Raw genomic sequence first — 23,023 nt, forward strand, 5'->3', positions numbered from 1 at the left:
CTAGCTGGGGCAAACTTGGTATCATTTATTATCTTATTGTTATTTATTATTTTCTCCAAAATTGGATATTTTCTCCCAGATTGGAATCTGGGAGATTCCCAGATCCCCCACCATTGCCCCCAGTCCCCTGCTCCCCATCCCAGTCCCCCCAGTTCCCCATCCCAGTCCCCAGTTCCCCATCCCAGTCCCCAGTTCCCCATCCCAGTACCCCCAGTACCCTGATTCCCCATCCCAGTCCCCTCAATTCCCCATCCCAGTCCCCCGGTCCCCCCAGTTCCCCATCCCAGTCCCCAGTCCCCCATCCCAGTGCCCCCAGTACCCTGTTCCCCTATCCCAGTACCTTGTTCCCCTATCCCAGTTCCCCCAGTTCCCCATCCCAGTCCCCCAGTCCCCCATGCCAGTACTCCCAGTACCCTATTTCCCCACTCCAGTGCTCCAGTTCCCCATCCCAGTCCCCCCAGTCCCCCATCCCAGTCCCCAGTCCCCAATCCCAGTCCCCAGTTCCCATCCCAGTCCCCAGTCCCCCATCCCAGTCCCCAGTTCCCCATCCCAGTCCCCAGTCCCCAATCCCAGTCCCCAGTTCCCATCCCAGTCCCCAGTCCCCCATCCCAGTCCCCAGTCCCCAATCCCAGTCCCCAGTTCCCCATCCCAGTCCCCAGTCCCCAGTTCCCATCCCCATCCCAGTCCCCCAGTTCCCATCCCAGTCCCCAGTTCCCCATCCCAGTCCCCCCAGTTCCCCATCCCAGTCCCCCCAGTTCCCCATCCCAGTACCCCCAGTCCCCCCAGTACCTTGTTCCCCCATCCCAGTCCCCCCAGTTCCCCATCCCAGTCCCCCCAGTCCCCCATCCCAGTATCCCCAGTACCCTGTTTCCCCATCCCAGTCCCCAGTTCCCCATCCCAGTCCCCCCAGTTCCCCATCCCAGTACCCCCAGTCCCCCCAGTACCTTGTTCCCCCATCCCAATCCCCCCAGTTCCCCATCCCAGTTCCCCATCCCAGTCCCCCCAGTTCCCCATCCCAGTCCCCCCAGTCCCCCATCCCAGTATCCCCAGTACCCTGTTTCCCCATCCCAGTCCCCCCAGTTCCCCATCCCAGTTCCCCGTCCCTCTGTGCCCAGCCGGGCCGGTCCCGCACTACAACTCCCGGCGTGCCCCGCGCGGTCCCGGCAGCCCGTGCGGCCGTGCGGAGCGGGCCGGGCCGGGCCATGGAGGGCCCCGGCGAGAGCGGCTCCGTGCGCGGAGAGCTCGGTGCGTGGCACGGGCAGGCCGGCAGCGGAGCGGGGGCGGCCGGCAGCGGAGCGGGGCAGCGAACGCGCCGGGAGCGGGGCTGCGGGAGGGGGCTCGGGGCTCGCGGGGTGGGTTTGGGGTTTGCAGGGTGGGTTTGGGGGTTAAAGAGTGGGTTTGGGGGTTAGAGTGTGGGTTTGGGGGTTAAAGTGTGGGTTTGGGGGTTAAAGAGTGGGTTTGGGGGTTAGAGTGTGGGTTTGGGGGTTAGAGGATGGGTTTGGGGGTTAAAGAGTGGGTTTGGGGGTTAGAGGATGGGTTTGGGGGTTAAAGAGTGGGTTTGGGGGTTAGAGAGTGGGTTTGGGGGTTAAAGAGTGATTTTGGGGGTTAAAGAGTGATTTTGGGGGTTAAAGGATGGGGTTTGGGGGCTGCAGAGCGGTTTTGGGGTTTAGAGTGCGATTTTGGGTGTTACAGAGTGGCTGGGGGGCTAAAGTGTGGGTTTGGGGTTTAGAGTGCGATTTTGGGTGTTAAAAGTGGTTTGGGGGTTAAAGGATGGGTTTTGGGGGTTGCAGGACGGTTTTGGGGTTTAGAGTGTGATTTTGGGTGTTACAGAGTGGTTTGGGGGTTAGAGGATGGGTTTGGGGGTTAGAGGATGGATTTTGGGGGTTAAGGATGGATTTTGGGGGTTAGAGGATGGGTTTGGGGGTTAGAGGATGGGTTTGGGGGTTAGAGGATGGGTTTTGGGGTTAGAGGATGGGTTTTGGGGGTTAGAGGATGGGTTTTGGGGTTAGAGGATGGGTTTGGGGGTTAAAGGATGGGTTTGGGGGTTAGAGGATGGGTTTGGGGGTTAGAGGATGGGTTTTGGGGGTTAGAGGATGGGTTTTGGGGTTAGAGGATGGGTTTGGGGGTTAAAGGATGGGTTTGGGGGTTAGAGTGTGGGTTTGGGGGTTAGAGGATGGGTTTTGGGGGTTAGAGGATGGATTTTGGGGGTTAAAGGATGGATTTTGGGGGTTAAAGGATGGATTTTGGGGGTTAGAGGATGGGTTTTGGGGGTTAAAGGATGGGTTTGGGGGTTAAAGGATGGATTTTGGGGGTTAAAGGATGGATTTTGGGGGTTAGAGGATGGGTTTGGGGGTTAAAGGATGGGTTTGGGGTTAGAGGATGGATTTTGGGGGTTAGAGGATGGATTTTGGGGTTAGAGGATGGGTTTGGGGGTTAGAGGATGGGTTTGGGGGTTAGAGGATGGGTTTGGGGGGTTAGAGGATGGGTTTGGGGGTTAGAGGATGGGTTTGGGGGTTCAGGGAGCGAGCGGCCTCTCGCAGGGAAAGGGACGAGAGGACGCTCTGGGGACAGCGTTGGGACACCGGCAACGACCCTGATTCCCGGGGAACATCCCTGCTCCTCCCTGATTCCCGGGGAACATCCCTGCTCCTCCCTAATTCCCGGGGATCATCCCTGCTCCTCCCTGATTCCCGGGGAACGTCCCTGTTACACCTCCCTGAATTCCCGGGACATCCCTGCTCCTCCCTGAATTCCGGGACATCCCTGAATCCCTGCTCCTCCCTGAATCCTGGGACATCCCTGAATCCCGGGACATCCCTGAATCCCAGGACATCCCTGAATCCCAGAGAACATCCCTGCTCCTCCCTGAATCCCGGGACATCCCTGCTCCCCCCTGAATCCCGGGACATCCCTGAATCCGGGACATCCCTGCTCCTCCCTGAATCCCGGGAACATCCCTGAATCCCGGGACATCCCTGCTCCTCCCTGAATCCCGGGACATCCCTGCTCCCCCCTGAATCCCGGGACATCCCTGAATCCGGGACATCCCTGCTCCTCCCTGAATCCCGGGAACATCCCTGAATCCCGGGACATCCCTGCTCCTCCCTGAATCCCGGGACATCCCTGAATCCCGGGACATCACTGAATATCCCTGAATCCCGGGACATCCCTGAATCCCGGGACATCCCTGAATCCCGGGAATGATCCCTGCTCCCCCTGGACCCCTCCCTGCTCCCCCGGCTCTGCTCCTGCTGCCGTGACCCCCGCGGAGCTCCAGGCACGGAAAGCCGCCCTGCCCTGCCCTGCCCTGCTCTGCCCCGCCCTGCCCCGCCCTGCCCTGCCCCGCCCTGCCCCGCCCCGCCCCGCCCTGCCCCGCCCCGCCCTGCCCCGCCCTGCCCTGCCCCGCCCTGCCCCGCCCCGCCCTGCCCCGCCCCGCCCTGCCCCGCCCCGCCCTGCCCCGCCCCGCCCTGCCCCGCCCAGGGATACCGGCACGCAATGAGGGTCTCCCAACCCGGGGGGGGGGGGGGAAATTCCCTGTGGGAATTCCATCCCAGCCCCTCCCCCCCCCCCCCCAGCCAGAAATTCCTGCCTGTGGGATGCCAAATTTCCCCCATATCCACGGTTTTACTGAGGAACTTCCCAACGTTTTTATGGAGTTATTATGAAATTAATGTTAATTTATGGAATTACTGCCATGGATTTTCCAGCTCCATCATTTCCAACCAGAATGGATTTGTGGAATTTCATCCTCCTGCAGGGGCAAAACTGGGTTTTTCCAAAATTGGATATTTTCTCTGAAACTGGTATTTTCTCCAAAATTGGATATTTTCTCCAAAATTGGATATTTTCTCTGAAATTGGTATTTTCTCCAAAATTGGATATTTTCTCCCAAATTGGTATTTTCTCCAAAATTGGATATTTTCTCTGAAACTGGTATTTTCTCCAAAATTGGATATTTTCTCCCAAATTGGTATTTTCTCCAAAATTGGATATTTTCTCTGAAACTGGTATTTTCTCCAAAATTGGATATTTTCTCCAAAATTGGATATTTTCTCTGAAATTGGTATTTTCTCCAAAATTGGATATTTTCTCCCAAATTGGTATTTTCTCCAAAATTGGATATTTTCTCTGAAATTGGTATTTTCTCCAAAATTGGATATTTTCTCTGAAATTGGTATTTTCTCTGAAATTGGTATTTTCTTCAAAATTGGATATTTTCTCCCAAATTGGTATTTTCAGGAGAAAAACATACATGGAAAATCCATATATGAAAAATCCTCCAATCCTCCCTGGCAGGATGGAGCAATGGTGGTTTTTATGGAATTATTGCCATGGATTTTCCAGCTCCATCATTTCAAACCAGAAGTTTCCCACTGGATTTATGGAATTTCATCCTCCTGCAGGGGAAAAATTTGGTTTCTCCAAAATTGCTATTTTCTCCAAAATTGCTATTTTCCCCCAGAATTGCTATTTGCTTCAAAATTGTTATTTTTCACCAAAATTGCTATTTTCTCCCAAAATTGCTATTTTCTTCAAAATTGCTGTTTTCTTCGAAATTGCTGTTTTCTTCAAAATTGGTATTTTGCCCCAAAATTGATATTTTCTCCCACATTGCTATTTTCTCCCAAAATTGCTATTGTCTCCCAAAACTGCTATTTTCTCCAGAACTGGTATTTTCTCCCAAATGGATATTTTCTCCCAAAATTGCTATTTTCTCCCAAATTGCTATTTTCTCCCAAAATCGCTATTTCCTCCCAAATTGCTGTTTCCTCCCAAATGGATATTTTCTCCAGAACTGGAATTTTCTCCAAAAATTGCTATTCCCTCCCAAAATTGCACTTTCCTCCCAAAATTGCTATTTCCTCCCAAATGGATATTTTCTCCCAAATTGCTATTTTCTTCAAAATTGCTATTTTCTCCCAAATTAGTATTTTCTCCCAAAATTGCTATTTTCTTCAAAATTGCTATTTTCTCCCAAATTAGTATTTTCTCCCAAAATTGCTATTTTCTTCCAAAATTGCTATTTTCTCCAAAAATTGATATTCCCTCCCAAATGGATAGTTCCTTCCAAATGGATATTTTCTCCAGAACTGGTTTTTTCTCCCAAAATTAGTATTTTCTTCAAAACTGCTCTTCCCTCCCACACTGCTCTTCCCTCCCCACCATTAACCCCTACAACCCCACTCGTGTTCCCATCCCATCGATGGCCACCCCAGCGCGCTTTTCCACACACCAAGCCACACCGCCCCACAACAGCAACCCCACGCCCTCCCCGTTACCCCCCAAAAAAACCCCGTAACCCCCAATCCCACACCCCATAACCACAAACCCCACACCCATAACCCCACACCCATAACCCCACACCCCATAACCCCACACCCCATAACCCAAACCCCACACCCCATAACCCCACACCCATAACCCCACACCCCATAACCCCAAATCCCACACCCCATAACCCCACACCCCATAACCCCACACCCCATAACCCCACACCCCACACCCCATAACCCCACACCCCACACCCCATAACCCCATAACCCCCAATCCCACACCCCATAACCCCACACCCATAACCCCAAACCCCACACCCATAACCCCACACCCATAACCCCAAACCCCATAACCCCAAATCCCACACCCCATAACCCCACACCCATAACCCCATAACCCCACACCCCATAACCCCACACCCCACACCCATAACCCCAAACCCCAATCCCACACCCATAACCCCACACCCCATAACCCCCACACCCCATAACCCCATAACCCCACACCCCATAACCCCCAAACCCCACACCCATAACCCCATAACCCCACACCCCATAACCCCACACCCATAACCCCACACCCATAACCCCGTACCCCACACCCCATAACCCCATAACCCCACACCCCATAACCCCCAAACCCCATAACCCCACACCCATAACCCCACACCCCATAACCCCACACCCATAACCCCACACCCATAACCCCCAAACCCCACACCCCATAACCCCATAACCCCACACCCCATAACCCCACACCCATAACCCCACACCCCATAACCCCCAAACCCCACACCCATAACCCCACACCCATAACCCCGTACCCCATAACCCCATAACCCCACACCCCATAACCCCCAAACCCCACACCCCATAACCCCACACCCCATAACCCCCAAACCCCACACCCCATAACCCCATAACCCCGTACCCCACACCCCGTACCCCATAACCCCACACCCCACACCCCGTGCCCCATAACCCCGTACCCCGTACCCCATAACCCCGTGCCCCATAACCCCGTACCCCGTACCCCATAACCCCACACCCATAACCCCACACCCCGTACCCCATAACCCCACACCCCATAACCCCATAACCCCGTACCCCGTACCCCTTCTCTCCCGCAGCGCTGTGGGCGGCCCGCACGCCGCTGCACGAGGCCGCGCGGCGCGGCGAGGCGCGGCAGCTGCGGCGCCTGATCGAGAGCGGCGCGTGCGTCAACGCGCTCACCTTCGACTCCATCACGCCCCTGCACGAGGCCAGCCTGCGCGGGCAGGCCCAGTGCGTGCAGCTGCTGCTGGACGCGGGCGCGCAGGTGGGCACCGCGCTCCCCTCCGCCTGGGAATGTGCCTGGATGGGGTTCCCGAGGGGGGTTGTGGGGCTGGGGTCACGGTGGGAGGGCTGGGGGGAAATAGGGTGGGGGGGAAATGGGGGTTTGTGGGGTTGGGGTCGTGGTGGGAGGGCTGGGGGGGAAATGGGGTGGGGGTTCTGGAGGGGTTTGTGGGGCTGGGGGGAAATGGGGTGGGGGTTCCGGGGGGTTTGTGGGGTTGGGGTCACGGTGGGAGGGCTGGGAGGTCTGGAGGGGTTTGTGGGGCTGGGGTCATGGTGGGAGGGCTGGGGGGAAATGGGGTGGGGGTTCCAGAGAGGTTTGTGGGGTTGGGGTCGCGGTGGGAGGGAAATGGGGTGGGGGGTCTGGAGGGGTTTGTGGGGTTGGGGTCACGGTGGGAGGGCTGGGGGGGAAATGGGGTGGGGGGGAAATGGGGGTTTGTGGGGTTGGGGTCGTGGTGGGAGGGCTGGGGGGAAATGGGGTGGGGGGTTCAGGGGGGTTTGTGGGGTTGGGGTCACGGTGGGAGGGCTGGGAGGTCTGGAGGGGTTTGTGGGTTTGGGTCACGGCGGGAGGGCTGGGGGGGAATGGGGTGGGGGGGAATGGGGCGGGGGGTTCCTGAGGGGTTTGTGGGGCTGGGGTCGCAGTGGGAGGGCTGGGGGGGAAATGGGGTGGGAGGTCTGGAGGGGTTTGTGGGGTTGGGGTCATGGTGGGAGGGCTGGGGGGAAATGGGGTGAGGGGGAAATGGGGTGGGGGTTCCAGAGGGTTTTGTGGGGCTGGGGTCGCGCTGGGAGGGCTGGGGGGGAATGGGGTGGGGGGGAAATGGGGGTTTGTGGGGTTGGGGTCGTGGTGGGAGGGCTGGGGGGGAAATGGGGTGGGGGGGTCTGGAGGGGTTTGTGGGGCTGGGGTTGTGCTGGGAGGGCTGGGGGGTAAATAGGGTGGGGGTTCCAGGGGGTTTGTGAGGTTGGGGTCACGAAGGGAGGGCTGGGAGGTCTGGAGGGGTTTGTGGGGTTGGGGTCGCAGTGGGAGGGCTGGGGGGAAATGGGGTGGGGGTTCCGGGGGGGTTTGTGGTGGTTTGGGGGGTTCGGTGTGAGGAGGTTCTGGAGGGGTGGAATGGAGCTGGGCAGGGGCTGGAGAAGCAGGAGGGGCTGAGGGAGCTGGGCAGGGGCTGGAGACACGGATCCGAGCTGCTTTAGCATCGCTGCTTCGGCTGACCTCCCCCCCATCCAAATCACTGCCAGCCTTCACAATTCCATCATCCCAGCTCAGATTTTCCCTGCTTTTTACCTGCTTTTCTCTACTTTTAACCTGTTTTTCCCTGTTTTTAACCCGTTTTCCTGTTTTTAACCCATTTCCCCCTGTTTTTAGCCCGTTTTTCCCTGTTTTTCACCCATTTTTCCCTGTTTTTAACCCATTTTCCCCGTTTTTCTGTATTTTTAACCCGTTTTTAACCCATTTTCCTCTTTTTTTACCCCTGCTTCTCCCTGTTTTTAACCCATTTTCCCGTTTTTAACCCGTTTTTAACCCATTTTTAACCCATTTTTAACCCGTTTTTCCCCTGTTTTCCTCTGTTTTTAACCCATTTTCCCTGTTTTTAACCCGCTTTTCCCTGTTTTTCTCTTGCTTTTCCCTGTTTTTCCCCTGTCTTTCCCTGGTTTTAACCCGTTTCCCCTGTTTTTGACACGTTTTTCCCCTGTTTTTCCCCTGCTTCTCCCTGTTTTTAACCCGTTTTCCTCTGTTTTTAACCTGTTTTTCTCTGTTTTTTCCCCGTTTCCCCGTTTTTCCCTGTTTTTCCCCGTTTCCCCCCATTTTCCCCCATTTTTAACCCATTTTTAACTTGTTTTTAACCCGTTTTTCCCTGTTTTTCCCCCGTTTTTCCCGTTTTTAACCCATTTCCCCTGTTTTTCCCCATTTTCCACTGTTTTTAACCTGTTTTCCCCTATTTTTGACCTGTTTTTCCCTACTTTTGACCCGTTTTCCCCTGCTTTCCCTGCTTTTCCCCTGTTCTTAACCCGTTTTCCCCCCGTTTTCCCCTATTTTTAACCCATTTTTTCTGTTTTTAACCCATTTTCCCCTGTTTTTCCCCTGTTTTTCCCTGTTTTTAACCTGTTTTTCCCTGGTTTTAACCCGTTTTTCCTTGTTTTCCCCGTTTTCCCCCCGTTTTTTCCCCGTTTGCCCCCGTTTTTAACCCGTTTTTAACCCGTTTTTCCCCGTTTTCCCGTTTTCCCCTGTTTCTAACCCATTTTCCCCTGTTTTTAACCTGTTTCCCCCGTTTTTAACCCGTTTCCCCTGTTTTTGACACGTTTTTCCCCTGTTTTTCCCCTGCTTCTCCCTGTTTTAACCCCTTTTCCCCTGTTTTTAACCTGTTTTTCCACATTTTTCCCTGTTTTTAACCCATTTCCCCCTGTTTTTAACCCGTTTTTCCCTGGTTTTCCCCTGTTTTTCCCTGGTTTTTAACCCCGTTTTTCCCTGTTTTTCCCCCATTCTTCTCCTGTTTTTAACCCGTTTTCCCCTCTTTTTAACCCATTTTCCCCTGTTTTTTCCTGTTTTCCCCCCTTTTTCCCTGTTTTTCCCCCATTTTTCCCTGTTTTTAACCCGTTTCCCCCTGTTTTTAACCCCTTTCCCCCGTTTTTAACCCGTTTCCCCCGTTTTTAACCCGTTTTTCCCCCGTTTTTAACCCGTTTTTCCCCCGTTTTTAACCCGTTTTTCCCCGTTTCCCCTGTTTTTAACCCGTTTTTCCCTGTTTTCCCCACTTTTTCCCTGTTTTTCCCCCATTTTTCCCTGTTTTTAACCCGTTTCCCCCTGGTTTTAACCCATTTCCCCCCGTTTTTAACCCGTTTTTCCCCCGTTTCCCCCCGTTTTCCCCCCGTTTCTCCTCCCGTTTCCCCCGTGCCCGCAGGTGGACGCGCGGAACATCGACGGCAGCACGCCGCTGTGCGACGCCTGCGCCTCGGGCAGCGTGGAGTGCGCGCGGCTGCTGCTCGCGCGCGGCGCCAGCGTCAACCCGCCGCTCTTCACCGCCTCGCCCCTGCACGAGGCCTGCATGAACGGTGAGGAATCCCGCGGGATCCCGCCGGAATTCCGGCGGAATTCCAGGGGAATCCCGGGGGAATTCCTGGAGAATTCCCCGGCAGTTCCAGGGGCATTCCAGGGGCATTCCAGGGCAATACCAGCAGAATTCCAGGGCCATTCCTGGGCCATTTCAGGGATTATTCCAGGGTCACTCCTGAGTCATTTCAGGAGAATTCCAGGGCAATTCCAGGAGAATTCCAGGGTCATTCCTGGGCCATTTCAGGGATTATTCCAGGGTCACTCCTGAGTCATTTCAGGAGAATTCCAGGGCAATTCCAGGAGAATTCCAGGAGAATTCCCCAGCAGTTGCAGGGGCATTTCAGGAGAATTCCAGGATTATTCCAGGGTCATTCCTGGGTCATTCCAGAGTCATTCCACGATTACTTGAGGGCAATTCCAGGGTCATTCCAGGCAGTTCCAAGGTCATTCCAGGGCAGTTCCTGGGTCATTCAAAGGCAGTTCCAGGAGATTTCCAGAATTCCAGGAGAATTCCAGGGTCATTCCAGGACAGTTCAGGGCAATTCCAGGAGAATTCCCTGGCAGTTCCAGGGGCATTCCAGGAGAATTCCAGAGTCATTCCAGGGGCATTTCAGGGATTATTCCAGGGTCATTCCTGGGTCATTCCAGGAGAATTCCTGGAGAATTCCCCGGCAGTTCCAGGGGAATTCCAGGGTCATTCCAGGGCAATTCCAGGGTCATTCCTGGGCCATTTCAGGGATTATTCCAGGGTCACTCCTGAGTCATTTCAGGAGAATTCCAGGAGAATTCCAGGGTCATTCCAGGGGCATTCCAGGAGAATTCCATGGTCATTCCTGGGTTATTTCAGGAGAATTCCAGGATTATTCCAGGGCCATTCCTGGGTAATTCCAGAGTCATTCCACGATTATTTGAGGGCTATTCCAAGGTCATTCAAGGGCAATTCCAGGGTCATTTCAGGAGAATTCCAGGGCAATTCCAGGAGAATTCCAGGGTCCTTCCTGGGTTATTCCAGGGTCATTCCAGGGCAGTTCCAGGGCAATTGCAGGGTCATTCCAGAAGAATTCCAGGGCCATTCCTGGGTCATTCCAGAGTCATTCCACGGTTATTTGAGGGCAATTCCAGGGTCATTCCAGGCAGTTCCAAGGTCATTCCAGGGCAGTTCCTGGGTCATTCAAAGGCAGTTCCAGGAGATTTCCAGAATTCCAGGAGAATTCCAGGGTCATTCCAGGACAGTTCCAGGGCAATTCCAGGAGAATTCCCTGGCAGTTCCAGGGGCATTCCAGGAGAATTCCAGAGTCATTCCAGGGGCATTTCAGGGATTATTCCAGGGTCATTCCTGGGTCATTCCAGGAGAATTCCTGGAGAATTTCAGGAGAATTCCTGGAGAATTCCCTGGAAGTTCCTGGGTCATTTCAGGAATTATTCCAGGGTCATTCCTGGGTCATTTCAGGAGAATTCCAGGAGAATTCCTGGAGAATTCCCCGGCAGTTCCTGGGTCATTCCAGGAGAATTCCAGGGTCATTCCTGGGTAATTCCAGAATCATTGCACGATTATTCAAGGGCAATTCCAGGGGCATTCCAGGAGAATTCCATGGTCATTCCTGGGTTATTTCAGGAGAATTCCAGGATTATTCCAGGGCCATTCCTGGGTAATTCCAGAGTCATTCCACGATTATTTGAGGGCTATTCCAAGGTCATTCAAGGGCAATTCCAGGGTCATTTCAGGAGAATTCCAGGGCAATTCCAGGAGAATTCCAGGGTCCTTCCTGGGTTATTCCAGGGTCATTCCAGGGCAGTTCCAGGGCAATTGCAGGGTCATTCCAGAAGAATTCCAGGGCCATTCCTGGGTCATTCCAGAGTCATTCCACCATTACTTGAGGGCAATTCCAGGGTCATTCCAGGCAGTTCCAAGGTCATTCCAGGGCAGTTCCTGGGTCATTCAAAGGCAGTTCCAGGAGATTTCCAGAATTCCAGGAGAATTCCAGGGTCATTCCAGGACAGTTCCAGGGCAATTCCAGGAGAATTCCCTGGCAGTTCCAGGGGCATTCCAGGAGAATTCCAGAGTCATTCCAGGGGCATTTCAGGGATTATTCCAGGGTCATTCCTGGGTCATTCCAGGGTCATTCCTGGGTCATTTCAGGAGAATTCCAGGAGAATTCCTGGAGAATTCCCCGGCAGTTCCAGGGGCATTCCAGGAGAATTCCAGGATCATTCAGGGGCATTTCCAGGGTCATTCCAGGGCAGTTCCAGGGCATTTCCAGGGCCATTCCAGGGTCATTCCAGAAGTCCAGGAGAATTCCGTGGTCAATCCAGGACAGTTCCAGGGTCATTCAAGGGCAGTTGCAGGGTCATTTCAGGAGAATTCCAGGGTCATTCCTGGGGTCATTCCAGGAGAATTCCAGGAGAATTCCTGGAGAATTCCCCGGCAGTTCCAGGGGCATTCCAGAAGAATTCCAGAATTCCAGGGTCATTCCAGAGTCATTCCATGATTATTCAAGGGCAATTCCAGGGTCATTCCAGGGCAATTCCAGAGTAATTCTTGGATCATTCCAGGGCAATTTCAGGGTCATTCCAGGGTTATTTCAGGGCATTTCCAAGGTCATTCCAGGGCAGTTCTAGGGCAATTCCAGGGCAATTCCGGAGTCATTCCTGGGTCATTTCAGGAGAATTCCAGGGTCATTCCTGGGTAATTCCAGAATCATTGCACGATTATTCGAGGGCAATTCCAGGGGCATTCCAGGAGAATTCCATGGTCATTCCTGGGTCATTTCAGGAGAATTCCAGGATTATTCCAGGGCCATTCCTGGGTAATTCCAGAGTCATTCCACGATTATTTGAGGGCTATTCCAAGGTCATTCCAGGGCAGTTCCAGGGGCATTTCAGGGTCATTCCAGGAGAATTCCAAGGTCATTCCAGGGTCATTCAAGGGCAATTCCAGGGTCATTTCAGGAGAATTCCAGGGCAATTCCAGGAGAATTCCGGAATTCCAGGGTCATTCCAGAAGAATTCCAGGGCCATTCCAGGGTCATTCCTGGGTAATTCCAGAGTCGTTCCACCATTATTTGAGGGCAATTCCAGGGTTATTCCAAGGTCATTTCAGGGCAGTTCCAGGGGCATTTCAGGGTCATTCCAGGAGGATTCCACAGTCATTCCAGGGCAATTCCAGGAGAATTTCAGGGTCATCCCAGGGGTATTCGTGAAGAATTCCAGTTTCCAGTGGCCATTCCCAGTTTTCAGTGGGCATTCCCAGATCCCAGCAGCCATTCCCCGTTCCCAGCAGCCATTCCCAGTTTTTAGTTGCCATTCCCCATTCCCAGTTGCCATTCCCCATTCCCAGTTGCCATTCCCCCATTCCCAGTATCCATTCCCACATTCCCAGTATCCATTCCCATTCCCAGTTACCATTCCCACATTCCCAGTTGCCATTCCCACATTCCCAGTATCCATTCCCACATTCCCGGTATCCATTCCCAGTGGCCATTCCCCATTCCCAGTATCCATTCCCAGTTCCCATTCCCGGTACCCATTCCCCATTCCCAGTACCCATTCCCACATTCCCAGTTCCCATTCCCCATTCCCAGTACCCATTCCCACATTCCCAGTTCCCATTCCCCATTCCCAGTACCTATTCCCGCATTCCCAGTACCCATTCCCACATTCCTGGTATCCATTCCCAGTATCCATTCCCACATTCCCGGTATCCATTCCCAGTGGCCATTCCCCATTGCCAGTATCCATTCCCAGTTCCCATTCCCATTCCCATTCCCACATTCCCGGTACCCATTCCCAGTACCCATTCCCACATTCCCAGTACCCATTCCCACATTCCCAGTGTCCATTCCCAGTTACCATTCCCATTCACCATTCCCATTCCCAGTAACCATTCCCATTCCCAGCAGCCATTCCCAGTTCCCAGTTACCATTCCCACATTCCCGGTATCCATTCCCAGTTACCATTCCCAGTATCCATTCCCACATTCCCAGTACCCATTCCCACATTCCCAGTACCCATTCCCACATTCCCAGTGTCCATTCCCAGTTACCATTCACCATTCCCATTCCCAGTAACCATTCCCATTCCCAGCAGCCATTCCCAGTTCCCAGTTCCCATTCCCCATTCCCAGTACCCATTCCCACATTCCCGGTATCCATTCCCACATTCCCGGTATCCATTCCCACATTCCCATTCCCATTCCCAGTACCCATTCCCACATTCCCAGTATCCATTCCCAGTTCCCATTCCCGGTACCCATTCCCAGTATCCATTCCCAGTTACCATTCCCATTCCCAGTATCCATTCCCAGTTCCCATTCCCACTGTCCATTCCCACATTCCCAGTACCCATTCTCAGTATCCATTCCCATTCCCAGTTCCCATTCCCAGTTCCCATTCCCCATTCCCAGTTCCCATTCCCAGTTCCCATTCCCAGTTCCCATTCCCCATTCCCAGTTCCCATTCCCATTCCCCATTCCCCATTCCCGTTACCATTCCCATTCCCAGTTCCCATTCCCATTCCCAGTACCCATTCCCCATTCCCGTTACCATTCCCACATTCCCAGTTCCCATTCCCAGTTCCCATTCCCATTCCCAGTACCCATTCCCACATTCCCAGTACCCATTCCCATTCCCAGTACTCATTCCCATTCCCAGTACCCATTCCCAGTACTCATTCCCATTCCCATTCCCCATTCCCCATTCCCAGTATCCATTCCCCATTCCCAGTTTCCATTCCCAGTTCCCATTCCCCATTCCCACATTCCCAGTACCCATTCCCAGTATCCATTCCCATTCCCACATTCCCAGTACCTATTCCCAGTATCCATTCCCATTCCCATTCCCCATTCCCAGTTCCCATTCCCAGTACCCATTCCCATTCCCAGTACCCATTCCCATTCCCATTCCCAGTTACCATTCCCATTCCCCATTCCCCATTCCCAGTACCCATTCCCATTCCCCATTCCCATTTCCAGTTCCCATTCCCATTCCCAGTACCCATTCCCATTCCCCATTCCCATTTCCATTCCCATTCCCCATTCCCCATTCCCATTCCCAGTTCCCATTCCCATTCCCCATTCCCCATTCCCAGTATCCATTCCCATTCCCATTCCCCATTCCCAGTTCCCATTCCCAGTACCCATTCCCCATTCCCATTCCCCATTCCCATTCCCCATTCCCATTCCCCATTCCCATTCCCGTTCCCATTCCCACATTCCCGGTTCCCATTCCCATTCCCATTCCCCATTCCCATTCCCAGTTCCCATTCCCATTCCCAGTACCCATTCCCCATTCCCAGTACCCATTCCCATTCCCGGTTCCCATTCCCATTCCCCATTCCCCATTCCCGTTCCCATTCCCACATTCCCATTCCCCATTCCCATTTCCATTCCCATTCCCATTCCCCATTCCCATTCCCATTCCCATTCCCGTTCCCATTCCCACATTCCCGGTTCCCATTCCCAGTACCCATTCCCATTCCTAGTACCCATTCCCCATTCCCCATTCCCCATTCCCATTCCCATTCCCCATTCCCCATTCCCGTTCCCATTCCCATTCCCGTTCCCATTCCCACATTCCCGGTTCCCATTCCCAGTACCCATTCCCATTCCTAGTACCCATTCCCCATTCCCCATTCCCCATTCCCATTCCCATTCCCCATTCCCCATTCCCGTTCCCATTCCCATTCCCGTTCCCATTCCCACATTCCCGGTTCCCATTCCCATTCCCGTTCCCATTCCCACATTCCCGGTTTCCCTCCCAGGCAGCCCCGAGTGCGTGCGGCTGCTGATCGAGCTGGGTGCCAACCTGGAGGCGCACGACTGCCACTTCGGCACGCCGCTGCACGTGGCCTGCGCGCGCCAGCACCTGGACTGCGCCAAGCTGCTGCTGCAGGCGGGTACGGCCGGGGGGGGACTGCCCTGGGCACTGCCCGGGGCACTGCGTCCTGGGGCACCGCGTCCTGGGGCACCGCGTCCTGCGCGGGAGGGGCTGCAGGCGGGTACGGCGGGGGGGGGACTGCCCTGGGCACCGCCGTGGGGCACCGCGTCCTGCGCGGGAGGGGCTGCAGGCGGGTACGGCCGGGGGGGACTGCCCTGGGCACCGCGTCCTGCGCGGGAGGGGCTGCAGGCCCTTCCTGGTCCTGGTCCTCTTCCTGATCCCCTTCCTGATCCCCCGTTCCTGATCCCCTTCCTCATCCCCTTCCTCATCCCATTCCTCATCCCGTTCCTGATCCCCTTCCTCATCCCATTCCTCATCCCCTTCCTCATCCCATTCCTCATCCCGTTCCTGATCCCGTTCCTCATCCCCTTCCTCATCCCATTCCTCATCCCGTTCCTGATCCCGTTCCTCATCCCCTTCCTCATCCCATTCCTCATCCCGTTCCTGATCCCCTTCCTCATCCCATTCCTCATCCCCTTCCTCATCCCATTCCTCATCCCGTTCCTGATCCCCTTCCTCATCCCGTTCCTGATCCCGTTCCTGATCCTGTTCCTGATCCCGTTCCTGATCCCATTCCTGATCCCATTCCTGATCCCGTTCCTCATCCCATTCCTCATCCCGTTCCTGATCCCGTTCCTGATCCCGTTCCTGATCCCGTTCCTGATCCCCTTCCTCATCCCATTCCTCATCCCGTTCCTGATCCCGTTCCTGATCCCGTTCCTGATCCCGTTCCTGATCCCATTCCTGATCCCATTCCTCATCCCATTCCTGATCCCGTTCCTGATCCCATTCCTGATCCCATTCCTCATCCCATTCCTGATCCCGTTCCTGATCCCATTCCTGATCCCGTTCCTGATTCCATTCCTGATCCCGTTCCTGATTCCATTCCTGATCCTGTTCCTGATCCCATTCCTCATCCCGTTCCTGATCCCATTCCTCATCCCGTTCCTGATCCCATTCCTCATCCCGTTCCTGATCCCATTCCTGATCCCGTTCTTCCCTGCACAGACCTCTCTGGTCCCATTCCTGATCCCATTTCTCTTCCCATTTCTGATCCCTTTTCTCTGGCTAAATCCCCTTTTCCCTGAATAAATTTCCTTTTCCTGCCAGGATTTCCTTTTCCCAGGTTAAATCCCCCTTTCCCTGGCCAAATCCCCTTTTCCCAGGGTAAATCCCCTTTTCCCTGGCCAAATCCCCTTTTCCCTGGCCAAATCCCCTTTTCCCTGGACAAATCGCCCTTTCCCTGGTTAAATCCCCCTTTCCCAGGTTAAATCCCCCTTTCCCTGGCCAAATCCCCTTTTCCCTGGCCAAATCCCCTTTTCCCTGGCCAAATCCCCTTTTCCCTGGACAAATCTCCCTTTCCCAGGTTAAATCCCCTTTCCCAGGTTAAATCCCCTTCTCCCAGGTTAAATCCCCCTTTTCCCAGGTTAAATCCCCTTTCCCAGGTTAAATCCCCTTCTCCCAGGTTAAATCCCCTTTCCCAGGTTAAATCCCCTTTTCCCAGGTTAAATCCCCCTTTCCCAGGTTAAATCCCCTTTTCCCAGGTTAAATCCCCTTCTCCCAGGTTAAATCCCCCTTTCCCAGGTTAAATCCCCCTTTCCCTGGCCAAATCCCCTTTCCCAGGTTAAATCCCCCTTTCCCAGGTTAAATCCCCCTTTTCCCAGGTTAAATCCCCCTTTCCCAGGTTAAATCCCCCTTTCCCAGGTTAAATCCCCTTTTCCCAGGTTAAATCCCCTTTCCCAGGTTAAATCCCCCTTTCCCAGGTTAAATCCCCCTTTCCCAGGTTAAATCCCCCTTTCCCAGGTTAAATCCCCCTTTCCCAGGTTAAATCCCCCTTTTCCCAGGTTAAATCCCCCTTTTCCCAGGTTAAATCCCCCTTTCCCAGGTTAAATCCCCTTTTCCCAGGTTAAATCCCCTTTTCCCAGGTTAAATCCCCTTTTCCCAGGTTAAATCCCCTTTTCCCAGGTTAAATCCCCTTTTCCCAGGTTAAATCCCCCTTTCCCAGGTTAAATCCCCTTTCCCAGGTTAAATCCCCTTTCCCAGGTTAAATCCCCTTTCCCAGGTTAAATCCCCCTTTCCCAGGTTAAATCCCCTTTTCCCAGGTTAAATCCCCTTTCCCAGGTTAAATCCCCTTTCCCAGGTTAAATCCCCCTTTCCCAGGTTAAATCCCTTCTCCTGGCCGTTCCCTGTCCCAGGAGCCAACGTGAACGCGGCCAAGCTGCACGAGACGGCGCTGCACCACGCGGCCAAGGTGAGGAACGTGGACCTGGTGGAGCTGCTGGTGGAGTTTGGGGGCAACATCTACGCCCGGGACAACCGGGGCAAGAAACCCTCGGACTACACCTGGAGCAGCAGCCCCACGGCCAAGTGCTTCGAGTTCTACGAGAGTGAGTGGGGAACCCCATTTGTATTGGGAATTCGGCCATCAAATCCCCTTTGTCCTGGGAATTCGGCCATAAATCCCCTTTGTCCTGGGAATTTGGTCATCAAATCCCCTTTGTGCTGGGAATTGGGCCATCAAATCCCCTTTGTCCTGGGATTTTGGTCATCAAATCCCCTTTGTCCTGGGAATTCGGCCATAAAATCCCCTTTGTCCTGGGAATTCAAACATCAAATCCCCTTTTTGTTGGGAATTCAGCCATAAAATCCCCTTTGTCTTGGGAATTCGGCCATCAAATCCCCTTTTTATTGGGAATTCGGCCATCAAATCCCCTTTGTCCTGGGATTTTGGTCATCAAATCCCCTTTGTCCTGGGAATTCAGCCATCAAATCCCCTTTGTCCTGGGAATTCAGACATCAAATCTCCTTTTTGTTGGGAATTCAGCCATCAAATCCCCTTTGTCCTGGGAATTCGGCCATCAAATCCCCTTTGTCCTGGGAATTCGGCCATCAAATCCCCTTTGTCCTGGGAATTCGGCCATCAAATCCCCTTTTTATTGGGAATTCGGCCATCAAATCCCCTTTGTGCTGGGAATTCGGCCATCAAATCCCCTTTTTATTGGGAATTCGGCCATCAAATCCCCTTTTTATCGGGAATTCGGCCATCAAATCCCCTTTTTATCGGGAATTCGGCCATCAAATCCCCTTTTTATCGGGAATTCGGCCATCAAATCCCCTTTTTATCGGGAATTCGGCCATCAAATCCCCTTTTTATCGGGAATTCGGCCATCAAATCCCCTTTGTGCTGGGAATTCGGCCATCAAATCCCCTTTTTATTGGGAATTTGGCCATCAAATCCCCTTTGTGCTGGGAATTCGGCCATCAAATCCCCTTTTTATTGGGAATTTGGCCATCAAATCCCCTTTGTCCTGGGAATTCGGCCATCAAATCCCCTTTTTGTTGGGAATTCAACCATAAAATCCCCTTTGTGCTGGGAATTTGGCCATCAAATCCCCTTTCTCCAGGGATTTTGGCCATCAAATCCCCTTTTTATTGGGAATTCGGCCATAAAATCCCCTTTTTGTTGGGAATCTGGCCATCAAATCCTCTTTCTGATCCCGTTTTTGTCCCATTTCTGACCTTGTTTTTATCCTGTTTCTGATCCCATTTTGATCCCGTTTCTGATCCTGGTTTTCCCGTTTTTCTCCCATTGCTGATCTCATTTTTATCCTATTTCTGATCCCGTTTTTCCCATTTCTGATTCCCTTTCGATCCCATTTCTGATCCCATTTTCCCCTGTCCCTGATCCCGTGTTTATCCTGTTCCTGATCCCGTTTTCTCCCATTTTTACCCCATTTCCCCCATTTTTACCCCATTTCCCCCCATTTTTACCCCATTTTTATCCCGTTTTCCCCCATTTTTACCCCATTTTCCCCCATTTTCACCCTGTTTTCCCCCATTTTTACCCCGTTTTTATCCTGTTTTCCCACATTTTTACCCCATTTCCCCCGATTTTCACCCCATTTTTCCCCCATTTTCACCCCATTTTTACCCCATTTTCACCCCATTTCCCCCCATTTTCACCCCATTTCCCCCATTTTCACCCTGTTTTTTCCCATTTCCCCATTTTTACCCCGTTTTCCCCCATTTCCCCCCATTTTCCCCCATTTTCACCCCGTTTCCCCCCATTTTCACCCCATTTTCCCCCATTTTCACCCCGTTTTCCCCCATTTTTATCCCGTTTTCCCCCATTTTTACCCCATTTTCCCCCGTTTCTATCCCATTTTTACCCCATTTTTACCCCGTTTTTCCCCATTTTCCCCCCGTTTTCCCTCCGTTTTCCCCCCGTTTCCCCCCGGTTTTCCCCATTTTTATCCCGTTTTCCCCCATTTTTACCCTGTTTTTCCCCATTTTCACCCCATTTCCCCCCATGTTTATCCTGTTCTCCCCCATTTTCACCCCATTTTCCTCCATTTTTATGCCGTTTCACCCCATTTTCTCCCCGTTTTCCCCCGTTTCCCCCCATTTTCCCCCATTTTCCCCCATTTTCCCCCCGTTTCCATCCCCGTCCCCGCAGAGACGCCGCTGAGCCTGCTGCAGCTGTGCCGCGTGAGCGTGCGGAGGGCGGCCGGGCGCCGGGGGCTGCGCCAGCTGCCCAAGCTGCAGCTCCCGCCGCGCCTCATCCAGTACCTGTCCTACGACTGACCCGGCCGGGAGCGCCCGAATCCCGGGACAGAAACGGGAATTCCCGGGAAAAACCCCGCAGTTCCCGGGAAAAACCCCGCAGTTCCCGGGAAAACCCCGCAGTTCCCGGGAAAACCCCGCGCGCTCGGAGTTCTCCTTCTCTCCCGCCTCCCCCCCCACAAAATCCCCGTTTTAATTTAATTTCAGGCACTGCTGTAAATAGGATTTGTCGGGAATTCCTCTTTCCTGTGACTTCTCGTGGAATTTCCCGGGTGGAATTTTGGCCTCTCCCTGCTTTTCCTGGATTTCCTCTTTGGGATCCAGCCGGGGGGGGGAGAAATGGGATAAGTGTGGGGTGGGAACCGTTCCAGCTGGGAATTCCGTGCTCTGGAGCAGCTCTGATCCCATTTTGATCCCATTTTTCCCATTTTGAGCCCATTTTGATCCCATTTTTCTCCCATTTTGATCCCATTTTTCCCCTGTTTTTCCCATTTTTACCCCATTTTCCCCTGCACAGACCCCTCTGATCCCAATTTTCCCGTTTTTATCCCATTTTTCCCTTTTGGATGATCCAGCCTGGAATGACCCAGGATCCCTTTCCCTGCTGGGGGCAAATTAATTCCCCTTCACTCATTCATTCCCTAAATTAACGATTCCCTAAATTAGCAATCCCCTAAATGAATTCCCTAAGTGAATTCCCTAAATTAATCAGCTCAGGGCTAATTAGAGGCACCGCAGCTCGTTCTTTTAGGGAATTTTCAGGGTTTTCCAGGAGCATCCAGAGGCTCTGGATCAACACCAGGAATGAGGAGAGGCCGGGCCGGGATTGGCTGTGTCCCATTCCCAATCCCAATCCCAAACCCAAACCCATTCCCATCCCATTCCCATCCCAATCCCAGTCCCAGTCCCAGTCCCATCTCAATCCCATTCCCAATCCAGTTCCCAGTCCCATTCCCAATCCCAATCCCAAACCCATTCCCATCCTATTCCCATTCCTAATCCCAGTCCCAATCCCATTCCCATCTCAATCCCATTCCCAATCCCAATCCCAATCCCATTCCCATCCTATTCCCATTCCTAATCCCAGTCCCAATCCCATTCCCAATCCCATTCCCATCTCAATCCCATTCCCAATCCAGTTCCCAGTCCCATTCCCAATCCCATTCCTAATCCCAGTCCCATTCCCAGTCCCATCCCATTCCCATCTCAATCCCATTCCCAATCCCATTCCCAATCCCATTCCCAATCCCATTCCCAATCCCATTCCCAATCCCATTCCCAATCCCATTCCCAATCCCATTCCCAATCCCATTCCCAATCCCATTCCCAGTCCTAATCCCATCCCATTCCCATTCCCATCCCATTCCCAGTCCCATTCTCAATCCCATTCCTAATCCCAGTCCCAATCCCATTCCCAGTCCCATTCCCATTTCAATCCCATTCCTATTCCCATTCCTTTCCCCCATCCCAATCCCATCTCAGTCCCATTCCCAATCCCAATCCCATTCCCAATCCTATTCCCAGTCCCATTCCCAGTCCCATTCCCATCTCAATCCCATTCCCAATCCCATTCCCATTCCCAATCCCATCCCCATTCCCAATCCCATTCCTTTCCCCATCCCAATCCCATTCCCAATCCCATTCCCATTCCCAGTCCCATCCCATCCCAATCCCATTCCTTTCCCCATCCCAATCCCACTCCCATCCCATTCCTTTCCCCATCCCAATCCCATTCCCAATCCCATGACATTCCCAATCCCATTCCCAATCCCATTCCCAATCCTATTCCCAGTCCCATTCCCAGTCCCATTCCCATTCCCAATCCCACTCCCATCCCATTCCTTTCCCCATCCCAATCCCAATCCCAATCCCAGATCTGTTTCCCCGTCCCCGGGGATCCCATGGGATACAGCAGCACTGGGTTCTGCCTGGAGGTTTGGGAATTTTGGGATTGATTTTCCTCCTTTGGAGCTCCTTCCCCAGTGCCAGTTTGGGATTCCAGGGATTGGGGTTGGGATTGCAGGCCTGAATCCCGGCTGGAATTCCTGGAATTCCGGGAATTCCTGGGGCTTTGTCCTTGGCTGCTGAGCCGGGATTCCCCTCCCCCTTCCAGCTTTCCCATTTTCCCAATAATCCTGGAAAACCCCCAAGCTTCCCCCAGAGGCAGCTCCAGAGATCCGGGATCCGCCGGGATCTGCCGGGAATGCTGAGCTGGGCCTGAGAGCACCTCATGGGCTGTGGTTGCCTTTTATTTATTTTATTTTATTTTATTTTATTTTATTTTATTTTATTTTATTTTATTTTATTTTATTTTATTTTATTTTATTTTATTTTATTTTATTTTATTTTATTTTATTTTTTTATTTTATTTATTCCTCCTTTCACCCTGAAAATCCCAAACCCCGCTGTTCTCACCCCGAGTTTGGGGCTGGGATTCCCGGAATTGGGGAAGCTCAGGGAAGCCCCAGGGGGTTTTTTTTTGTGGGATTCATCCCTAGGAACGGCAGGGAAGAGGTTCTGTGGGGCAATTTAGGGATCCCAAATCCCTTTTCAGGATCCCAAATCCCTTTATAGGATCCCCAAATTCCTTTTTAGGATTCCAAATCCCTTTTTAGGCGTTCCCAAATCCCTTTTCAGGATCTCAAATTCCCTTATAGGATCCCCAAATTCCTTTTTAGGATCCCCAGATTCCTTTTTAGCATTCCCAAATCCCTCTTTAGGGTTCCCAAATTCCTTTTTAGGATCCCCAAATCCCTTTTTAGCGTTCCCAAATTTCTTTTTAGGGTTCCCAAATCCCTCTTTAGGATCCCAGATCCCTTTTCAGGTGTTTTTCCCCCACAATCATGGAATTTCCAAATCCAACCAAGAAGATTCC

At 52.8% G+C, this 23,023-nt stretch overlaps 1 protein-coding gene across 2 annotated transcripts; it reads left to right on the top strand.

Annotated features, from left to right (window-relative positions):
* Positions 1-1,159: 1,159 nt before the first annotated feature.
* Positions 1,160-21,795, top strand: ASB13 (ankyrin repeat and SOCS box containing 13). 2 transcript variants are annotated; one of them, XM_064421653.1, is made up of 6 exons: positions 1,160-1,245; positions 6,404-6,591; positions 9,500-9,650; positions 15,410-15,544; positions 17,781-17,972; positions 20,042-21,795. In XM_064421653.1, the coding sequence occupies exons 1-6, from the start codon at positions 1,203-1,205 to the stop codon at positions 20,167-20,169; spliced, it is 837 nt and encodes a 278-aa protein (XP_064277723.1). In that variant the 5' UTR covers positions 1,160-1,202; the 3' UTR covers positions 20,170-21,795. The 2 variants fall into 2 exon arrangements, with proteins under 2 accessions (XP_064277723.1, XP_064277724.1); XM_064421654.1 differs by lacking the exon at positions 15,410-15,544.
* The last annotated feature ends 1,228 nt before the right edge of the window (positions 21,796-23,023 follow it).

This window comes from Passer domesticus, chromosome 5, assembly GCF_036417665.1.
Source record: "Passer domesticus isolate bPasDom1 chromosome 5, bPasDom1.hap1, whole genome shotgun sequence".
NCBI classification, from domain to species: Eukaryota; Metazoa; Chordata; class Aves; order Passeriformes; family Passeridae; genus Passer; species Passer domesticus.